The sequence below is a fragment of the Pleurodeles waltl genome, chromosome 8 (genome assembly GCF_031143425.1).
Source record: "Pleurodeles waltl isolate 20211129_DDA chromosome 8, aPleWal1.hap1.20221129, whole genome shotgun sequence".
Lineage (NCBI taxonomy): Eukaryota > Metazoa > Chordata > Amphibia > Caudata > Salamandridae > Pleurodeles > Pleurodeles waltl.
In genome coordinates, this window is record NC_090447.1 from 1,434,281,726 (window position 1) to 1,434,302,515 (window position 20,790).

Genomic DNA, 20,790 nt, shown 5'->3' on the forward strand with positions numbered 1-20,790 from the left:
AGGCACACACTCAAAGACTAACCCCAGGCCAATTGTTTTTATATACCTAAAATATATTTTGTTATTTTATTACTAGAACTAAAGGATCTCAGTTGCATGTAAGTACAGTTGTAAGTACATATCAAGCATATGTATCAAATGCACTTTATAAGTAAAACCTTTCAATTTCAAAAGTTGACACAGTGGAATGTTCCATAGGAGTCATGGAGTTTTGGGGAGGGAGGGAAGTGTTAGCACAGAAAGCAGGTAAGTACACGACTTAAGATTCCAGTATTCGGGTGTTAGGATGTCCACAGGTCAAAGTTTAAGTTGACCCAAAAAGCACACGATCAGCAACACGGAGCCAGCCGGGTGCAGAGGTCAAAGTTGGTGTTGGGTTTGCAATGGAATCTTATGAGGACTGGGGGGACTTAGAAGAAGAGTGATTGCAGGTAAGTACCTGCTGTTTCAGGACACAGGCCTGGAGGGTTTAGGTCAGCACCGGGGGAGGCCACGGATCAGTACCAAACACACCCTCATCGGTACAGGGGCGGCAGGGTACCTTTCAATGGGGGAATCCCGGCGGCCACAAAGATGCTGCAGGCAGGGGGTCGGTTCCAGAAAACCAAAGGCTGGACAAGGAAGAGAGGTGCCCCCTGGACGTGGCTAGACCATCTGTTGGATTCCCCAAAGCCAGGGGGCTGCTGGTGCTGGGGGGGAATCTTTGTCAGATAGGGTGTCAGTCAGGGGGAGCCCTGGATTCTGGCTGCAGAAATAGGGGTGGTCCTAGCTGTAGTGGTCACTCCTCCCTGTTATACCTAATTTTCCTACCGGACCTGTCGCCAAAAGTGGGGCTTTGTTTCTTACCCCAGAGAGCACAAAGGCTCTCACCCCACGGGGTCAGAACTGGCACAGACTGGTCAGCCCTGCACTAAAGGGTTGGGAACAATTCAGGGGGCATCTCTAAGACGTGTACATTTTACAACAAATCCAACACTGGAATCAGTGTGGGATTGTTGTGCTGAGACGTTTGATACCAAACTTCCCAGTTTTCAGTGAAGCCATAATGGAGCTGTGGCGTTCATAATGACAGACTCCCAGCCCATGTACTCAGTATGGCCACATTGCACTTACAATGTCTAAGAATGGACGTAGACACTGTAGGGGCATATTGCTCATGCAGCTGTGTCCTCACCTGTGGTATAGTGCACCCTGTCTTAGGGCTGTAAGGCCTGCTAGATGGGTGACTCACCTATGCCACAGGCAGTTGTTTGTGGGCATGGCACTCTAAGAGGGATGCCATGTCGACTTTATCATTTTCTTCCCACCAGCACGCACAAGCTGCAATGGCAGTGTGCATTTGTTTGGTGAGGGGTCCCTTAGGGTGGCATAATACATGCTGCATGCCTTAAGGACCTTCCCTGGTCACAGAGCGCTTGGTACCATTTGTACCTTTTACAAGGGACTTAGCTGTGAGCCAGGGATGTGCCAATTGTGGAAACAGTGGTACAGTTTTGGGGAAATAACACAGGCGATGGGGCCTGGTTAGCAGGATCCCACCACACACACAGTCAAGTTAGCATCAGATATCAGGCAAAAAGTGTGGGCGGGGGGAATACTGCAAACAAGGGGCCAGTTTCCTACACACTTTCCGGACAAAAAGGAGGGAGTGCCTCTGCCTGGAGCCTGTCCTCAAAATAAGAGTGGAACCATTGTAATGCTAGTCCTTCAATCCCTATCTCACTCAGCCGAACAAGAAGGACCTTGTGACAGACCATATCAAATGCCGCTGAGAGGTCAAGCAGGATCAGTACTACAGAGTGTCCCTCATCTGCGCTCATTCGGAGTCCGTTCATAGCCGTCAGCAAGACACTCTCCCTGCCATGGCCGAGCCAGAACCCAAATAGTTCCCCTTCCAACAGGTTATTGTCTTCCAAGTAATGTGAGAATCTCTGACTAACAAACCTCTCCAGAATTTTCACAGGATTAAGGCAATAATGATATTGGTCTATAATTTGCTAAAATAGACGGGTCCAGAGAAGGTTTCTTCAAAATAGGCCTCACAGTAGCTTTCTTCCACTGACCCCCACTGTATTGATTGATTACAAATTTACCACAACCATGGGAACAGTCCCTCTGCCTGCTCTTTCCAGATGTAATGAGGCAGCAGGTCCATGGAAGACCCTGAAGCAGGAGGCCTAGCTAATTAATGGAACATCTCCTTTGAGAGTGAATCAAAAGAATCAAACCTACAGGGGCAGCTCCTGTCATCCAAGGCGCGCAGCTGGGAGGGATCAGACCAGCCTGCTGACAATCTACTGTCAGTCTACTAGATGTAACCGAATCAATCTCCTCCAACATTTTATTGAATTTATTTTTAAAAAAAGTACAAGCTGATCAGAAAGGGCCTGAGACGAGTTTAATATTCTAATTGTTTGGGTCAGTGTGACTCTCCAAATGTATTTTACAAGCATGATCTGCTGGCACTGCTCAACTCAACACAAACTCAATGTCACACTGCTGCAGGATGGCTCGGCATCCTCGGGCCTACCTGCACTGCTGAAGGACAGCTCACTGCCAGCTGCAGTTGGCCTGCCTCCACCGACCCGCATTATCCAACACCAGAGAGACTCTGACCTCCCTCAGGAGTTGCCATATACCCAAAGAGCACTGAGCAGTTAAACACACGTGTATTGGAGACCGCAGGTATTGTGCTTGGCTAATTGTTAGGTTACATTTATGTGCATAATTCCAGCTCTGATTTCCAGTGCGAAAATATCCTGTGTGGAGCATAAAAGGTTCCTGAAGCATTTACTGGGTTATGTGCCATAGAACGTGTTAACAATATTGTGCATGCTTGCATAATAATTATTCAAAGACGTATTCATTTTGTGAAACAAATAAATCTGATTGGAAAATCTATTATTCTGAGTGATACACTTGATGCCTGAAATAGACATTCTACCCTCACACCAACCTTTAATAGTAATCCTTGACTGTTTGATTATGCTTCCCATGAAAGTCAACTCCTAAAATTGAGAGACTTGGCATTTCACTGAGCTCGTGGTAGGCTCTGCTTTCGGCCTTTCCAGGGGACACCAGCAGAACATGTTACAGGCATTGCCTATCAGCCCGAGTTGTGCTGATCACTGAGAACTGGCCTGACATTCACAAAGAGTTGGCTGGTCAAAATTCCACTCCAGAGTAGCAACGAGTGTTGGTCCATGTCTTCACCAGCCATGATGTGTGGGAGAGTAGTAACCCAAATATGCCTGTAGGTGTGTGTATTGTGCTACAAGTGAGGGATTTCTAAACTGTGTAGCTCATTTGTAAGGAGTCAGAAGAAACAGTGTATAAGAATCCACAGAAAACATCAATTTCTAATGACTAAAATTGGGTAGATGCTTTGGAAATCAGCATAAAACACTAACAAAGTCTTTAAACAAACATTCCAGCTTAATGACGTATAAGGGACTGTTAACATGCACGACTTGCAAATTCAACATTAAATAATACAGAATGATCACAGAAAAGTTAGGCGTGATATGAGATTGCAAAGCAAAGATTTACATCGTGCTATTCGGTAAGACAAATGATTAAATGAATATAAACGTCTCTGCAAAATTGAATAACGTTGGTATAGATAATGAATATAAGTAGATAATGTGTAGTGCTCCTGAAGAGATTCAAAACGCAAATTAAGCGACAAGCGATGCAGGGATTGCCACTGAAAGATGTTGATTTGTTCTGTCTCAAATCAGTGGTTCCAATATTATTCACTCATTGTGAGGAAGTTAGATTTGCTACCGATTCTGGCAAAATTCGGGCCTTTTTAGTGACTTATCAGATGAAGTAATTGGCTACAGGAGAAGTGAAGGGCATCCACAGCATATTCCTCTAACACCCACAAAGGTCCCAATGCAGGTACTCACCGGAGGAAATGCATGGCCTAGCTGGTGTGCACTCCTTTCCTTTGGAACCGGTAGAGCAACACCTGACATAGGAGGTGATCTGTTTTCATGGCGTTACATGCCATTGTGGGTTGCCGATTACATATCATTAGCATAAGAGGGTCTCTAAATCAGGGGTTGAATCCAAGATGCAATTACATCACAGAAATGCATTACAGTGCTTAAAGTTCCTAAAAATGATAGATATCACATTTACTTCGCACACAGAAAAGCTGTTATGTGAACCTCTCTTACTCAAACATGCTTTGTGCACATACAGGCTCCAAATGACTTTGGGTGTCACCGAAAATCTTAAACGATTTCATTTATATTTATGTAGACCCCTCACGGAAATGCGCCATAGGATCACGTAATGAAGGAAAGCCTTAGGCATCACACATTCGAATCTATCAAAGACATTGCACTGCAATGCTCACTCATCTTGCCACAAGCTAAACTAGAGCGACATGTTGTCTAACAACAATTCTGTGCCTTGGAATGATGAATGCTGCGTGTACAAAAACAGGAGTTGTCTGCTCTGAATTTTATTGGGTGCCCTTAAGGTGAAATTACAGTAGTATTCACATGTCCGTGAAATGTCTTAAAGGAGTACATGCGGCATACATATCGGGAAATGCAGAGTATAGAATCGATAATGTCAAGAATGGATCAGAGGGTACCTACGCATCCATCATAGTGGGTAGACAGAACGCATATTTAGTCATGGCATTTATTAGTTATTGCTAGATTCCTTCATCAGTTGCACCATCAAGATCCATGAGGATTTAGTGAAGCCAAATAATGATCATGAAAAAAATTCCTAAAAGTGTGAGTTACCTTTAGCCAGTTCACAGCAGCAGCTTCGGTGAAATGGGACTTTCCATCAATTCCAACCGGAAGTGAGATATCCAGCTTTAGGAATGTATAATTCTCTACACTTTAGCCAGACCTGATTATGAGTTGTACGGTACTTGCGGAGAGGTAAATCTACATGCTAAATTTATGTTACTGTGTCAGTGCCATCCAGGTAATAGTTAAGCCTCATGGAATGGGGAATTACTGTGTATTATGTCATTTACAGGTTGTAACCCCCCATGAAATTCCCACTTACATGGGGATTAATATATACATCTACCACCAGCGCCGGTAAATTGGAAATTATTGAACATTATTGGAGAGATAGCCTCTGTCCTTGCTAGGTATTTATCGGTGTGTGAGCAGGTATCTAACATGAGTGGATAATGGTGATCTGCAAGGATATTGTGTGCTGGTTGTGACTAGCAAGTTCTAAGCAAAAGGAGTTTGGATGTAGAGGGCTGGGTTTGGCTTCAGTATCAATGTTGCCTTTCAGTTGACACCTTTAGAAGCGTGGTGATCTGTAGAGGTTCAGACATTCTCCTTGTTATTTTTTGGGTAGAGAGGCACAATTGGAATCGAGTTAATTTCACCTTATTAAATGTGGTAATGTGGGAGCAGTTTCATCTCCCAGGGGCCTGTTTGTGCCAAGTGCAATTGCTGTTGTGCCTGACCTGCTGTTGCAGATGGTTGCAGCTGTGTCGCCTTGTAGGTTCAGTGTTTGCGTGGTTACAGGCAAGTAGCTGATTAGTATTATCTGTATCAATTAATTATATCCGTATGATTTGGAAATGATCCAGGCTTTCTGGGTTCACATTTTACATTTCAGCCTCTAGATGGGTATCTCTTTCTGTCTCATGTTTAAGATATTTAAAGTAGCTCAGCCATGACACTTTCAGTTTATTTCGGTGGCTGCAGCAGCAGCACCCAGTAAAAGAAGCAGGAGCTCTGTGCCCAGCTACAGCCACCGAAATAAATTGAAAGTGTTATGCCTCAGCTGCTTTAAATATCGTTGACAAGCGGTTTAAAGCTTTAGGATCGAATATTATTTTGTCAAGGGTTATGGCTAATATAAATATGTTATTAAGTTGTAATCATGCATTAAGAGCTCCCATTGAGATCATTGACTTGGGCTGGTAAGGGGCTGTTTTGGGTCCTGGTGTTGCTTCACCATACAGCAGAGAAGCTGGGCACAGATTTGTGCAATTTAACCCATGCCGGAGCTGCTGCTGTGAAGATAGAAGAGAGACTCATATCAAGACTTCTGACATCAGCAGCAGTACCCAGGCAGCCATAATGCTCGCTGGTGGGCAGCAGCAGAAACATAGATAGTGGGAGGGTAGGGGGATCAAATGATAGAAAGGGAGCAAGGGGTCGGTTAGCCAGAAAGACAGGACCACAGAATGATTTAAGAGGCAAGTCAATTGTCATGCATACAATGCGTCATAGATTCTCATATGTAAAGTAACTTATAGCTTAAATCAACCACAAGTGGCTTTTGTACAGCACACATCCCGAGCTCACATATTTGAAGGTACTCTTCTATTTGATAATGAATTGTGGCCCGTTCATGAGTTGAGTGCATTATGGTAAGGTAGAGTAGTTTATTCAACTGACTAGACAGATGCTGGACATGCAGGTCTAGTAACATTTCTATGATTTTTCGAGGCCTGGGAAGGAAGTTTGGTTATGGAAGACTGTAAGGTCACTTCAACATTAAGAGACACAAGACAAACAACATATTTTTTTCTAACTTTTAACCAACCAAGAGAGGTGGTTTGAAGAAGAAATACTTCCAGATGAATAAAGGCAATGATCGCAACCAATCAGAAAAAGCTTTACTGTAAATAGCAGGTACCCTGGTACCATTTCCAGGTACCAGGGGAATGCAACATCTAGTAACTCAGAATAAAAAAAAAATGTCAGTGAGGAAACTTCCAGGCTCAAAGTTTATATAAAGTGACCGCTTCTCAGCAAATACACCTTTTTTAGAGCTTCAGGTCCTGTGTTATTCCGATGGGCCCCAGAACAGGAATTAAAGCCCACATGGGAATCTCAAGGTGCTCCTTGTTTGACTGTGAACACCTATGGTAGGACAAAAAAATAAAATCAGCCATTTGATTGGCCTCACAGTAAACACTTTTCAAAAACAAGCCCACAACATTAATAAACAGCCTCAAATGATTTTTCCAACCACTGTTACTGGATTGGTGTTTGGAGGGGCTGTTTGGTGTAAAAGGAATGAGAGTTCCACATTACAGCCCCAGACAACTGTGGAAACAAGGAAGAACCAAGCACATCACCCAGTAGGCCTATCACAGGTGCAGCATGAGATGATGAGTATATTATTGTCATATCTTCCACTTCTGCAGCACCACAACACTGAAATTTACCAGTTACAGATTACTGAGTGAACTGTAACTTGAGTCATGTACTGCTTATGACCTCACATATTACCTCACTTATGACTTGTTAAATGACATCATTGATGACATATAATCAGTGTGACATCATCCTACAGGGTTTGTGAACTAGAGGTTATTCAATATGCTCCACCTGTGAACACTTTTATATTCACCTTAATGGGATTACTCTTGTAAAGACTTCACATGACCTGCAATATGTTGAGAGGTTGACAGCTGTATTTGTGTCACTGAAAAGACACCCGTCAGGCCCCATGGAGAAACCTCGGTAGTTTAGTAAAATACACTGCACACAATCCTGAGATGGGCACAATAACATACAACCTTAGAACCATGCTTACAGTGCCAGTGTGAAATAAACCATCTCTTAGTGGGGCACCCTTACACTTTATTCAAGAATGTGAAGTGCCTCTAAGTCTTCAGAGATGTTCTGGAAAAAAACCTGCACACCCTATAAACATCCTCGCTACACAGAATTTGTCTGCAAATCAAATCAAATCAAATCAAATCATTAACATTTATAAAGCGCGCTACTCACCTGTGCGGGTCTCAAGGCGCTGGGGGAAAGAGGGGGTTACTGCTGCTCGAAAAGCCAGGTTTTTAGGAGTCTCCGGAATGCGGAGTGGTCCTGGGTGGTCCTGAGGCTGGTGGGGAGGGAGTTCCAGGTCTTGGCTGCCAGGAAGGAGAAAGACCTCCCACCCGCCGTGGAGCGGTGGATGCGAGGGACGGCAGCGAGCGCGAGGCCAGAGGAACGGAGGAGGCTGGTGGGGAAGTAGAAGCTGAGGCGTTGGTTGAGGTATTCCGGTCCCTTGTTGTGGAGGGCTTTGTGTGCGTGGGTGAGAAGTCGAAAGGTGATCCTTTTGCTGACTGGGAGCCAATGCAGGTGTCTCAGGTGTGTGGAGATGTGGCTGTTGCGGGGTACGTCGAGGATGAGGCGGGCCGAGGCGTTTTGAATGCGTTGCAGGCGATTTTGGAGTTTGGCGGTGGTCCCAGCGTAGAGGGTGTTGCCGTAGTCCAGGCGGCTCGTGACGAGGGCGTGGGTCACAGTTTTTCTAGTGTCGGCGGGGATCCAGTGGAAGATCTTGCGGAGCATGCGGAGAGTGAGGAAGCAGGCAGAGGACACGGCGTTGACTTGCTTGGTCATGGTGAGAAGAGGGTCCAAGATGAAGCCGAGGTTGCGGGCGTGGTCTGTGGGGGTCGGTGCGGTGCCGAGGGCCGCGGGCCACCAGGAGTCGTCCCAGGCGGACGGGGTGTTGCTGAGGATGAGGACTTCCGTTTTGTCAGAGTTCAGCTTTAGGCGGCTGAGCCTCATCCAATCTGCGACGTCCTTCATACCCTCTTGTAGGTTGGTCTTGGCGCTGGCGGGGTCCTTGGTGAGGGAGAGTATAAGTTGGGTGTTGTCGGCGTAGGAGGTGATGATGATGTCGTGCTTGCGTACGATGTTGGCGATGGGGCTCATGTAGACATTGAAGAGTGTCGGGCTGAGCGATGAGCCTTGAGGTACGCCGCAAATGATCTCGGTGGGGTCTGAGCGAAACGGTGGGAGGTAAACTCTTTGGGAACGGTGTGAGAGGAAGGAGGCGATCCAGTCCAGGGCCTGGCCTTGGATCCCGGTGGAGCGGAGGCGGGTGATTAGGGTGCGGTGACAGACGGTGTCGAAGGCAGCCGAGAGGTCGAGGAGGATGAGGGCGACTGTTTCACCGTTGTCCATCAGGGTTCTGATGTCGTCTGTGACTGAGATGAGGGCGGTTTCCGTGCTGTGGTTGGTTCGGAATCCGGTTTGTGAAGGGTCGAGCAGGTTGTTGTTTTCCAGGAAGGTGGTCAGCTGTTTGTTGACGGTCTTCTCTATTACCTTGGCTGGGAGAGATGGGGCGGAAGTTTTTCAGGTCGCTCGGGTCAGCCGTAGGTTTCTTTAGGAGGGCGTTGACTTCGGCGTGTTTCCAGCATTCGGGGAAGGTAGCAGAAGAAAAAGAAGAGTTGATGACGGCCTGGAGGTGCGGGGCGATGATGTCGTCGGCTTTATTAAAGATGAAGTGAGGGCAGGGGTCCGAAGGGGCGCCGGAGTGGATAGAGTTCATGATGGATTTGGTTTCTTCAGTGTTGATGTGGGTCCAGTTGTTGAGGGTGATGGCCGGGGGTGCAGGTTCGGTGATGTTTGGTTGGGTCTGGTGTCCGAAGCTGTCGTGGAGGTCGCTGATCTTGCGATGGAAGAAGGTGGCGAGGGATTCGCACAAATCCTGTGAGGGTGTGACGGCGTTGGGGTTGGAGAACTCCTTGACGATGCTGAAAAGTTCTCTGCTGTTGTGGCTGTTTTTGTCCAGTCTGTCGGTGAAAAAGTTCCTTTTGGCAGCGCGGATCAGGTGGTGGTGTTCGGGGGTAGCGTTCTTGAGGGCGGTCATGTCTGCAGTGCTGTGTCAGTACTATTTTATGTGGGCACGTGCTCATATATCCACTGGTGGGTGATCTGTTGGGACAGGAGGTTTGGCTTTTTGCAAATTTCTTTTAACAACATTTGGCTTTAACCCAGAACTTATATTATCTGCAACCTACATCAAGTACTCTTAGTGTTACCTTGTTTAACATTGAGTAATACTTGCACACAAAAGTTAAGTCATTTGTAGATGGTGCACCACATAACTTTTAGCATGCAAAATTACACTTGCCTCCAGGTCTTAAGCTGTTCTGATGCTATTGGCTCAGACATGTACACCCAGTAGCTCTAAGCTATATGTGACTGTGATGTTATTAGTGGTGTCCTCAGTGATGCCATTATGATGTAATTTAGTATGTCATGAGTGATTTAATATGTCAGGTCATAAGCAGTGCATGGTTGGGGCATAGGTTATAGCTAGCTCAGTAAAATAACTGTTGCATTTAAGTTTTTCTGGTTAATAAAGATACAATTTTAATCTTATGTCAACACCTAACCATAATGTTACGTTCACCTTTGTTTTTAATATGTATGTAGATAGAGAGTGTATGTAAAACTGTTGTTTATCTTGGCATCATTTCATTTCACTTTAAATTTAGGTGAACAATGTGTTCCTGCGTTGGCATCTATATGGTCGATTAGAGTAGATCTGATGTAGTCCTTATGTTGATGTGTAGAAAGGTTTGCACTCATGGGCTCAGACACTGTTCTAAGTCTTTGCTTGATTGTGTCACAAAGCTCAATACATCTTCTAGGTAACGGTATATAGAGAATTGGAGACATTTTAATTGGAGCTTGTAAAAATGAATCACTGCATTACATAATCCGCTACCAACCTGATCTCGTATGTTTTGTCAGGCATATACTGTGTGCATGTTTGTGTCAATTGCGTTGAATCCTCTAAATCGCTTGTGAATACTTAACATGTATTGATGTTGCCCCGCAGAGCTCTAGGGTTCTAAGGCCTTGGCCGGGGGAGGTTGGGGAGGGTTAATCCAAAGTGAACTCACACTCATAGTCGAGGAGCATCCCTCCTTCTCACCAGAACACAGGAAGATTGCCAGTCGGTGGCAGTGATTTTAGAATTAGGGGCACTTGACTTTTTTCCTGCATCACTGTCAGTGGAGGCTACCAACCATCTAACATCCTTTACTTCCGCCCTATTAGTTGTGGTGTATTGTGGAAGTCTGCTACCAGTGTGGTGTGCTGTGTGGTGTGTGTGTGCTGTAAAAGTGGTAGACCTCAACAATACACCGCAGTTAATGGGGCAAAAGTAAAGGATGTCAAATGGTTCGTAGCCTCCCCTGCCAGGGATGCAGATAAACAGGCAAGTGATCCTGATCTTTTTAGTGGGGAAACGGTGATGGAAGCAATACATGCTATTACTTGTTTTAGACTCCCGTTATGGTAATGAGACTGCTGGATTTTCAATGGCAGCACCACCGAGTATTGGGGACTGAGTGTGACTCCACACTGTGTGACAGCTGTTAGCCTAACCCTTTCCGGCTAGCTAGCAGCACGTCACAAGTACCAGAGGTAGAAGTGATTTGTGGCAGCCTGTCACATGACATTCAGACTCCTCAGGGAAGTTGTGGTGGAAAAGATCTACCCCTTTCTCTCAGTTATACAAGTCTCATACATGCAAGGACAAAACAAAAGCATGAGTTGCGATTATGAGGATAATGAACCACAGAGGTATTGCAGCAGTGACCACAAAAGTAAAACACAAGACGAATCCCTCCATATTGTCATAATAGCGTGTCTAACATCCTACATTACTAGGTTTCTACATGAGAGCAGTAAGCTGTATTAGCCATTAACTGCCCTTCTGGTCCCGTAAAAGAAACCCAACCCCATCCCTGTGTTCAGAGGTAAAGAAGAGGTCTGTTAGTCTGCTGGGAGTCCTCCCACGTAGACGAAGAGGAACTAAAAGGTTTCAGCAGAAACTTCAATGATGTGCAGCATAAGATGGCAAACTGCCTGTAATGTCCCCTCTAGGATAGTGTGGGCAGTGTGATTTTTTTATAATAACATATCTGTTGTTCTCAGAACTGCCCTGACTTGACAACACATATTTGTCTGTGTAGGGTAGTCAATGTTACCTTTGGATCGACAATGCTTGGTAAATAACATGTACAGCCTTGGGTTGAGCACAGGATGAAAATGTTGTGCAAAGAAATGTATAACAGATTTTGCATGAAAGGACAACTGATAAAAGAAATTAAAAACATCTCCGCTAAAATGAAGCTTTGCTAAAATAATAAAAAGAATGAAAGCGACATGTAACTAGGTGAGAGGGCACAGGCCTCGGGCCCAGAGCTCAATAATGTGCCTGTGTAAATGCTAAAATAACCTCACTCCATACTCACTGTTCTCACCTTATAGCTGCCTCAACATCTGCACCTCAGACCTTGCAGTGTTCAACAGACTGGACTGTGACTGGAAAAAAAATCCAACCCCCTCTCATTAAACAAGCAACAACCCCTGAGCCCTTCATCAACAATCCGCATTCTTCCTTTAAAGATATCTGAATCATGTTGCATAATACACATCCGACTAAACATTTGCCCCTTGTGTGCCATCTTTACTTCCAGCGCACTCTTCTGGTAGGTTGTGTAATTTGAGTATGAACAAACCATGATGTTTGATTATTCTCTACCTTCCTGCTGGTACCCTGTATTCTGGATAAGTGGTCACCTCTGGTTAAAGGGCAACAGTAAGAGAGCGTTTTCCAGGGCCTGAAGCTTGACTTGCTGTTGCTTTTTCTCTCCACATGGCACCAGGTGTTTTGGTCATGACAAATCTGTTGCAGAAGCTGTGATCTCCAGGAAGAGAAGGACGTGTTCTGCAGTGGCTGAAGATGTCCTTCAGCTGCAAACAAGAGCCATAGCTAAGGCAACACTGTAAGCTTTGAGGAGGACAGACTCAAAGAAGAGCCAAACCTGTAGCCATGAATACCTGCAACCCTGTTCATCAACAGTAAGCTGCCACAAGAGTGGACATCTTTCTGCAGCAATGAGGCACACATGTGACCTTGACCAGTTAGTCTGTCATGAATGCATTCTCATTTGTGTCCCACCATACAGACTCCTGTTCAAGGCGGGTGGAGAACACTGGGCTCATGGACCAGGGTGTGCTGAGAGTATATTGGAAAAAGTATATGTTGCCCGCTTCTGCCTCAGCCATGTTTCCTCACATCGAATGAACCAACTTGACTTGCAGGTGTTTCTATGTCACTGATTTTCTGACTCAAAGGCACACCAGATTTTCACCTTTCTTCAAAGGCTAACTAGGGCTACATTACATATCATGTACCTCACCCACATTACTCATCTCATACCCATAAATACCACTGTAATCTGGGAATCAAGAATGTTGGCCTATTGCACAATTACTCCTGACAAACGGGAGATCATATTGTGGATCCTATTTCCACATCATATTCCTGCATGATATTTCTCGTTTGCAGGCTGTTTTACCCACACCCGTGCAGGTGAAATGTACAATTGGAGAAACTCAGGATCTGTGGTTTACCTGTGGCTCTTGTAATTCTCCATGCAGCAGATAACTCCTCCTATGACTGAGTTGTGAATTCTTCTTCTCATGTAATCGAGTCCCTAGCATGCAGCAGGTGGGTAGTCTTGGTTGACGTGTACATGCGTCTCTTTGAACCATCATCTTGGAATGTACAGTTCCCGAATGAGCACTGTTTAAAGGTTTGCTGCCACTCTGACCTTTGATATGGTCCAGTGGATGCTCCTTGACCTTAGGAAACCTTGGCACTAGAAACTCTTGACCATGCACAGTGTGTGTGAATTTTACTAACCTGTTTGGCTGCCAATTTCTAGATGCTCAACGTCTCCCTGCTCTCCTTGGAATCACAAATTGGCTCAGTGGTACACCTAACTGATCCACTGAACTGTATTTAGCACCCTTTTAATAAGCCCTGGGAATTGGATAGCTCTGGCACAGCAGAGGCCCATGTTTCAAATTCCCAAGAAAACTCTTTTTATTGTATTCTTTATTTTTAATTGTGAGTTCAAAAACATGAGATACAAAGTACAGGCTCTACTGAGCAATGCCATGGGATAAGATATACAATAGTAGAAACAAAAACACGAGAGGAGGTTAACTCAGAGGTTACCCCAGCGTTTCAGCTCACGTGGACTTGGGATTAAAAGAAAGGAAGGGAGAGGCAATGGCTAGGGATGTTGGAGTGAAGGCGGTAATATTGCGAGAATGTGCATCCATATGTAAGGGGCACCATGAATCCATGAATTAGGGTGGTCCTCCCCCGTGGTGGGGGAGGTGCAAGTGGTGACGCCCAGAATTGCAGACGCAAGGCGGCCTTGACTCGTCACGTCCCCATCAGGATTCGTCAGCCAGGAACAGCGCCCAAACATCCTGGTAAATGTCTAGCTTATCGGCAAGCATGTAAATGATCCGCTGTCTGAAACATTGCCGTAAGCCATTCTGTGTGGGTAGGGAGTGCCAGTGTCTCAAGATACACAACTTTGCTGAGGTCAATGCGGTGGCTAAAAGCCAGCGTTTGTGGTGCTTCATGCGGGGGCTAGTGGGGTATATGAAGTCATTTAAAAGTGCTGTTTGTCCAGATAGCAGGGAGGGGAGAGGCAATGTCCAGCTCAGTGTGGCTGTCTCAAGAGCACTTTTGTGTCAACCAAAAGCACATATATTCTTACTTTACCTAAATCCATTTGAGTGGTTGTTTTGCTAGGATAGTTAGCTTTAGTAGACCCTGCTGAACTATGTTGCCACTATGGTGAGTCCATATTGGGAACTAGCAGAAAACTCAGACAGACTGTGATACATTGTTACATCTCCCTGCCCTTTGAATGCATTGAGAAGGACTACACACTTAGAAGTGCAGCCATTTTACAAGGACCCAAAATGGTTTGAGGATTGTGCTGCTTTGTAATCCGACACACTGACTAAAAATGAGCCCTACTGAATGATAATGTATCTAACAGTTACTTAGTTTTAAGCACTTCTGCACATTTGGGTCAAACTTCAGTTTCTGAATTGGCTAAAATATATAGTTGTGTTCATATTTGTAAAAATACATTTTAGTGTGTATTGTTCATGTTTGAAGGATATAACATTGGATAATATCCTTTTTTATCTGTGATTACTGTGCAATGCTTTAACTGTACTCAAACACGTACCTCCACCTTAGACTGTTCGACCAAACTACCATTGAAGAGACAGGTATACTAAGCGAGCCTTAGCTATCAATTTAAGATCAGCTGACAACACCCATCAAAAAGAATTACCAGAAACCAGCCACTGCCTCAACACCTGTAGGAAAGGCCTGCCAAAGCTTTTAGCTAAATCGTTTTTGAAATTCTTTTGAATTTTGTCCACTATTAATTGTGAAAGGTTGGAGGGAATGTCAATAAAGTGAATAGGAGTGGATAGTGCAAATGGGTATTTCAACAGCAAAATAATGGATTTGTGTGTGTATGTGCGTTTTATATTTTTTTCGTAGTTTGTGTTGACTGTTCCTTTGAGTAATGCAAAAATAAATAGGTTAAGAAACCAAACAAAAATCAAAATGAGGTCAGCCCTAGTTTTCCAGTTAGGGTTTTTTGTATCTAAATGAGTGTTCTCTACTCTGAGAGAGGTTTCTGTAGGTAGCAAGCAGAGGTTGCTCCTTTTAGTCACTGTATATATTTGTTGAGTTTAGATGGAGGTTTAGATGGAGGCACATTGTAGCAATATTAGCATTGAGGTAGCTCTGAAGATGCCATATTGGGCGATCAATAGGAAAAAGTGTAATCAGGGTAAAGGGCATTGCATTAGATGGGATCTAAGAGAATTAACTATTGGGGTAGTTAATGAAAAACATTAATTGAGAAGAGTATGTGTTGCCCGGATCAATGAGCATGTAAGATTATTAGAGTGGTTCAACATCCCAAACCCTGTGTTGTCACAGTGCATATTGGAATGAAATAAATTTCCTCTTGACTCAGAGTAATCTTTTTTCTATGTACCAGATTAAGAAGAAACAGCAAGAGGTGGTGGGCTTTTTAAAAGCCAACAGAATTGACTATGAAGAGAGAGATATAGCCTGTAATGAAGACAATCGGAAATGGATGCGAGATAATGTACCCGGAGAGAAGAAACCACAGAATGGAATCCCCCTCCCTCCTCAGATCTTCAATGAAGAACAGTATTGTGGGGTAAGATAAGCTACATGTAAAAACCAATGACTGTTAGTGCTCTGTTGTGTGATCGGTTGGGGGTCCACAACAGTTTACCACTAATATTTTTCGCATTACTATCTGACCTTGTGCTAGCTGATTTCACAGTCTTTGTTTAACAAATGAACCACTTGTGGACCTGATCTAGAATAATTTGCTACCATATATTATGAGATATTTTATCTGAAAAGCGTAATACTGAGCCACTATTTATAAATGCAGTTACTCTATATTTTATTCAGTTCTGCAGAATATATACATTTTGGCCATATTCCAGGTCCTAAGGGACCTACCCCGCTTCAAGTCAAACACTATGACTACTGTCTCAAAAAAAGTTAAATAAGTTACAAATGTGAACCTGTAGGTTTACTGTTTTAAATGAGGGCAGATTATGACTTTTTGAGATTTACAAACGTTTTCTAGGCTTTAGTCGCAGCTTTTCAGGTACAATCCTGAAATATTTTTTGAATTAAATTTCTGCATTTGAAAATATACACTTCACTTCTCTATTTTCGATCACAAACACATCTGAGCAAGTGCAAATGTACTGGTTACTCCTTTTCTTTTTTCTGAGGTGGTACCTGTTGCAGCATTGACTTTGGACAGTAGTTGGAGCTGTAACTGATATCCATCTGTGTACTTTGCCCTCTGTCAAATGTTACTGGATCCTCGTTGTCAGCATTACCTGGACACTATAACTTTGGTCACTTTCTTTTTGTCAATCAGAAATCTCTTGTTTTGTTTGCTGAGAATGCAAATTCACTTTTGGCCTTGTTTTTTAGTGCTTTTCAAGAAAATACCAGTTACCAACAGCTTGAGTTCAAGCCCACAGAGGTACCTCTCCCTCCTTAAATGTTCGATTTATTACAATTATAGAATGAATAAACGTACAAGAAAGCGCAACAACAGGATAGCTTACAAGTGCATGGAAAGATACGGCAGCGTTTCCCAAACTGTGGGCTGTGATCCATTGGTGGGTCATAAGGCAATTTTTGGTGGTCGTGAAAGTCCATAAAATGAAAAAGCATGGCTTTAAACTCTGTTTTCAACTTTTCACATTTGCTGCATTTTAAATACAGAGGTCAAATGTCAGACTATTGCTTATATTTTTAACTTAAGGATTGGTGTAGAATTAATATGCAACAGTCTTGCTGGGGTAGAGGTAGTGTGATAGGAATGGCTGTAGGATGTTGTTATTTGTAAAACACAACAAAATGCAAATACCTGTACATGAACTGTACACATTCAGCAGTTAGGAAAGCAAACATGAAGTACATTTCTTTGTAATTCAGAAGTGTGATGGAAACAAAGGTTTTGATAGAATCAAAACAAATCAAGGTTTGATTGGTGATGAACAAATGATAAATGTAGGAAACCCCACTTTTTGCCTGATATTGATGCTGACTTGACTGAGAGTGTGCTGGGATCCTGCTAACCAGGCCCCAGCACCAGTGTTCTGTCCCTAACAATGTACCATTGTTTCCATAATTGGCACACCTCTGGCACACAGATAAGTTCCTTGTAAAAGGTACCAGTGGTACCAAGGGCCCTGTGACCAGGGAGGGTCCCTAAGGGCTGCAGCATGTGTTGTGCCACCCAGTGGGACCCCTCACCTAACACATGCACACTGCCATTGAGATTGTGTATGTTGGTGGGGAGAAAAGGGCAACATGGCATCTTCCTCAAGGTGCCATGCCCACAAACCGCTGCCTGTGGCATAGGTAAGTCACCCTTCTAGCAGGCCTTACAGCCCCAAGGCAGGGTGCACTATACCACAGGTGAGGGAATAGACATTGTTGGTGCAGTGTGGCCATATTAAGCATATGGTCTGGGAGTTTGTCATTATGAACTCCACAGTTCCATAATGGCTTTGCTGAACCCTGGGAAGTTTGGTATCAAACGTCTCAGCACAATAAACTCCCTCTGATGCCAGTGTGGGATTTATTAAAACATGCACACAGAGGGCATCTTAGAGATGACCCCTGAAGTTTTACACAATCCTCTAGTGTAGGACTGACTGGTCTGTGCCAGCCTGCCACTAGCAGATGAGTTTCTGACCCCATGGGGTGAGGGTCTTTGTGCTCTCTGAGACCAGAAACAAAGCCGGCTTTGGGTGGAGGTGCTTCACACCTCCCCCCTACAGGAACTGTAACACCTGGCTGTGAGCCTCAAAGGCTCAAGCCTCGTGTTACAGTGTGCCAGGGCACTCCAGCTAGTGGAGATGCCTGCCCCCGGGACAAGCCCCCACTTTTGGCAACCAGTTCGACGGGAAACTTAAGAAAAACAAGGAGGAGTGACCACTTCAGCTGGGACTACCCCTAAGGTGTCCAGAGCTGAAGTGACCCCCTCCCTGCAGAATCCTCCATCTTAGTTTGGAGGACAGGGACCAATAGGGATAGGAAGGGAGTGAACACAAGGAGGCTGTAGCCACCCTCAGGGTCAGTAGCCATTGGCTACTGCCTTCTGACCCCTGTAACGCCCCTAAATCTTGTATTTAAGGGCTTCTCTGAACCCAATTCACCAGATTCCTGGTGACCTACAAGAAGAAGAAGGACTTCTAAGCTGAAACCACCAGCAGAGAAGAAGGAAGATGACTGCAAGTTAAGGCAACAATGAACATATTTTAGCTGCACATTCCTGTTAGTGTGAATGTCTGAATATCCAGTGCTCAAACACTAAACATTTGCCTGTTGCCAAAGCACATACACTGGGATAAAAAGCATGTAAACCAGTTATTTGTATACTAAGCAAAACAAATAGTGGAGCACTCATGTATATAAATTCCTAAATTTTAACAAGATCAGTTTTAAATCAACTATTCATGTAATCAAATTGTCCATTTATAAATTACTTTTATACAAAAATAGAAACGGGTATGTGGCTACTTAAGTCAAGTACATCATTTATTAAACACAGACATGTATCCATAACAACATACATTGATTATCTTACAATCCAAAAAAGAATATTGAAAAATATACAAATGTTTTAAACAGAAAAAATGTAATCGTCACAAATTATGATGAATAAATATCCAAAATTCTGCTAAAGACAATCTTCACAAATGTTGACAGGATTCAGTCAATAAATAGAGTTGACGGGATTCAGCCGACATGTGTTTCGTCCTGTTCTAGGACTTTCTCAAGGCTCTCTTAGTATGTCTTATAATCCACTGTCTTCTATAATGATACTGGTAATCTTCTATTTGATTAACAAATATAAGCACCCTTTGTCAACAATCTTGGTCCAAAGCATCATTGTGTCTGGAAACTTCCATTTTGGGTATAGCCACTTTATTACTTGAAAAGATATACTCGGCGTTCGAGCGCATACGATGCGTCCATGAGATCTGCTCGGAATTCTGCCGAACAGAAAGGGGTCATTTATATATCTTTTCGAGTAATAAAGCGGCTATACCCGAAATGGAAGTTTCCAGACACAGTGATGCTTTGGACCAAGATTGTTGACAAAGGGTGCTTATATTTGTTAATCAATTAGAAGATTACCAGTATCATTATAGAAGACAGTGGATTATAAAACATGCTAAGAGAGCCTTGAGTAAGTCCTAGAACAGGACAAAACACGTGTCGGCTGAATCCTGTCAATTCTATTGACTGAATCCTGTCAACATTTGTGAAGATTGTTTTTAGCAGACTTTTTGATATTTATTCATCATAATTTGTGGCGATTAAATTTTTTCTGGTTAAAACATTTGTATATTTTTTAATATTATTTTTTGGATTGTAAGATAATCAATGTATGTTGTTATGGATCCATGTCTGTGTTTAATAAATGATGTACTTGACTTAAGTAGCCACATACCCATTTCTATTTTTGTGTAAAAGTAATTTATAAATGGACAATTTGATTACATGAATAGTTGATTTAAAACTGATCTTGTTAAAATGTAGGAATTTATATACATGAGTGCTCCACTATTTGTTTTGCTTAGTATACAAAGAAGGAAGATGACAACTGCTTTGGCCCCAGCCCTACCGACCTGTCTCCTGCTTCGAAGAACCTGCAAAAGACCAGCGACGCGTCCAGCGGGACCATCGACCTATGCCAACTCCAGAGGACTGCCCTGCACCCAAAAGGACCAAGAACTCCAGAGGACAGCAGCTCTGTCTAGGAAAACCTACAACCAAGGACTCCCACCTCACTTCGGATGCGTGAGTCCTGACTCCTGTGCACCTGACACCCACGGCCCATGTCCAGGTGGTCCACCCAGCAAGAGAGGCTCCCCAGGCGATTGCGAGCAAGTGCCCACCCTGGGTCGACGTCTCCCCTCCTCCAGGACGATGCCTGCAGAGTAAATCCCGAGGATCCCCCCTGACCACGAAGCTCCGGACGAAGATAACCGATGCCTAAAGACACATGGCACCAGCAGCCTCCAGGCTTTAAAGAAACCGACATCGAGTGCATCTACGTTCAGCAGGTGACCCTCCTCCCTGTCCCACCGGTGGTGTGCCCGAGACAACCCCCTGGGCCTTGCCTGCAGCCTCTGAGTGACCCCCAGGGTCCCCTTATAGACCAGCATTGGAAGCCCGTCGTCCTGTTTGCACCCTGCACCCGGCTGCCCCTATGCCTCTGAGGGTGTGTGTTTGGTGCCTACTTGTGACCCCTCCAGTGCTCTTCTAATCCCTCCTGGTCTGCCTTGCGAGTCGCGGGTACTTACCTGCAGGCCGACCTGATTCCGAGTACCCCCTGTCTCCATAGGAGCCCACATTAAATTTGCTCATCTTTGACCACTGCACCTGGCCGGCCCGTGTTGCTGGTGGTGGGTGTTTGGGATTAACTTGAACCCCAACCAGTGGACTTCCTAAAACCCAGAGACTGAAACTGTAAGTTTTGTACTTACCTGTAAACCGATCTAACATTTCTTCCCCCAGGAACTGTTTCTGAAAATTGCACTGTCCATTTTTAAAACA

General features: G+C 44.2%; 1 protein-coding gene across 4 annotated transcripts in view; it reads left to right on the forward strand.

Annotated features, from left to right (window-relative positions):
- SH3BGR (SH3 domain binding glutamate rich protein) overlaps nucleotides 1-20,790 on the forward strand; it is a 204,896-nt gene that overhangs the window by 74,269 nt on the left and 109,837 nt on the right. For all 4 annotated transcript variants that reach the window (XM_069202578.1, XM_069202581.1, XM_069202579.1 and 1 more), the window contains exon 2: nucleotides 15,653-15,838. In XM_069202578.1, the coding sequence (XP_069058679.1) occupies nucleotides 15,653-15,838 (186 nt within the window). The remainder of the gene's footprint in view (nucleotides 1-15,652; nucleotides 15,839-20,790) is intronic.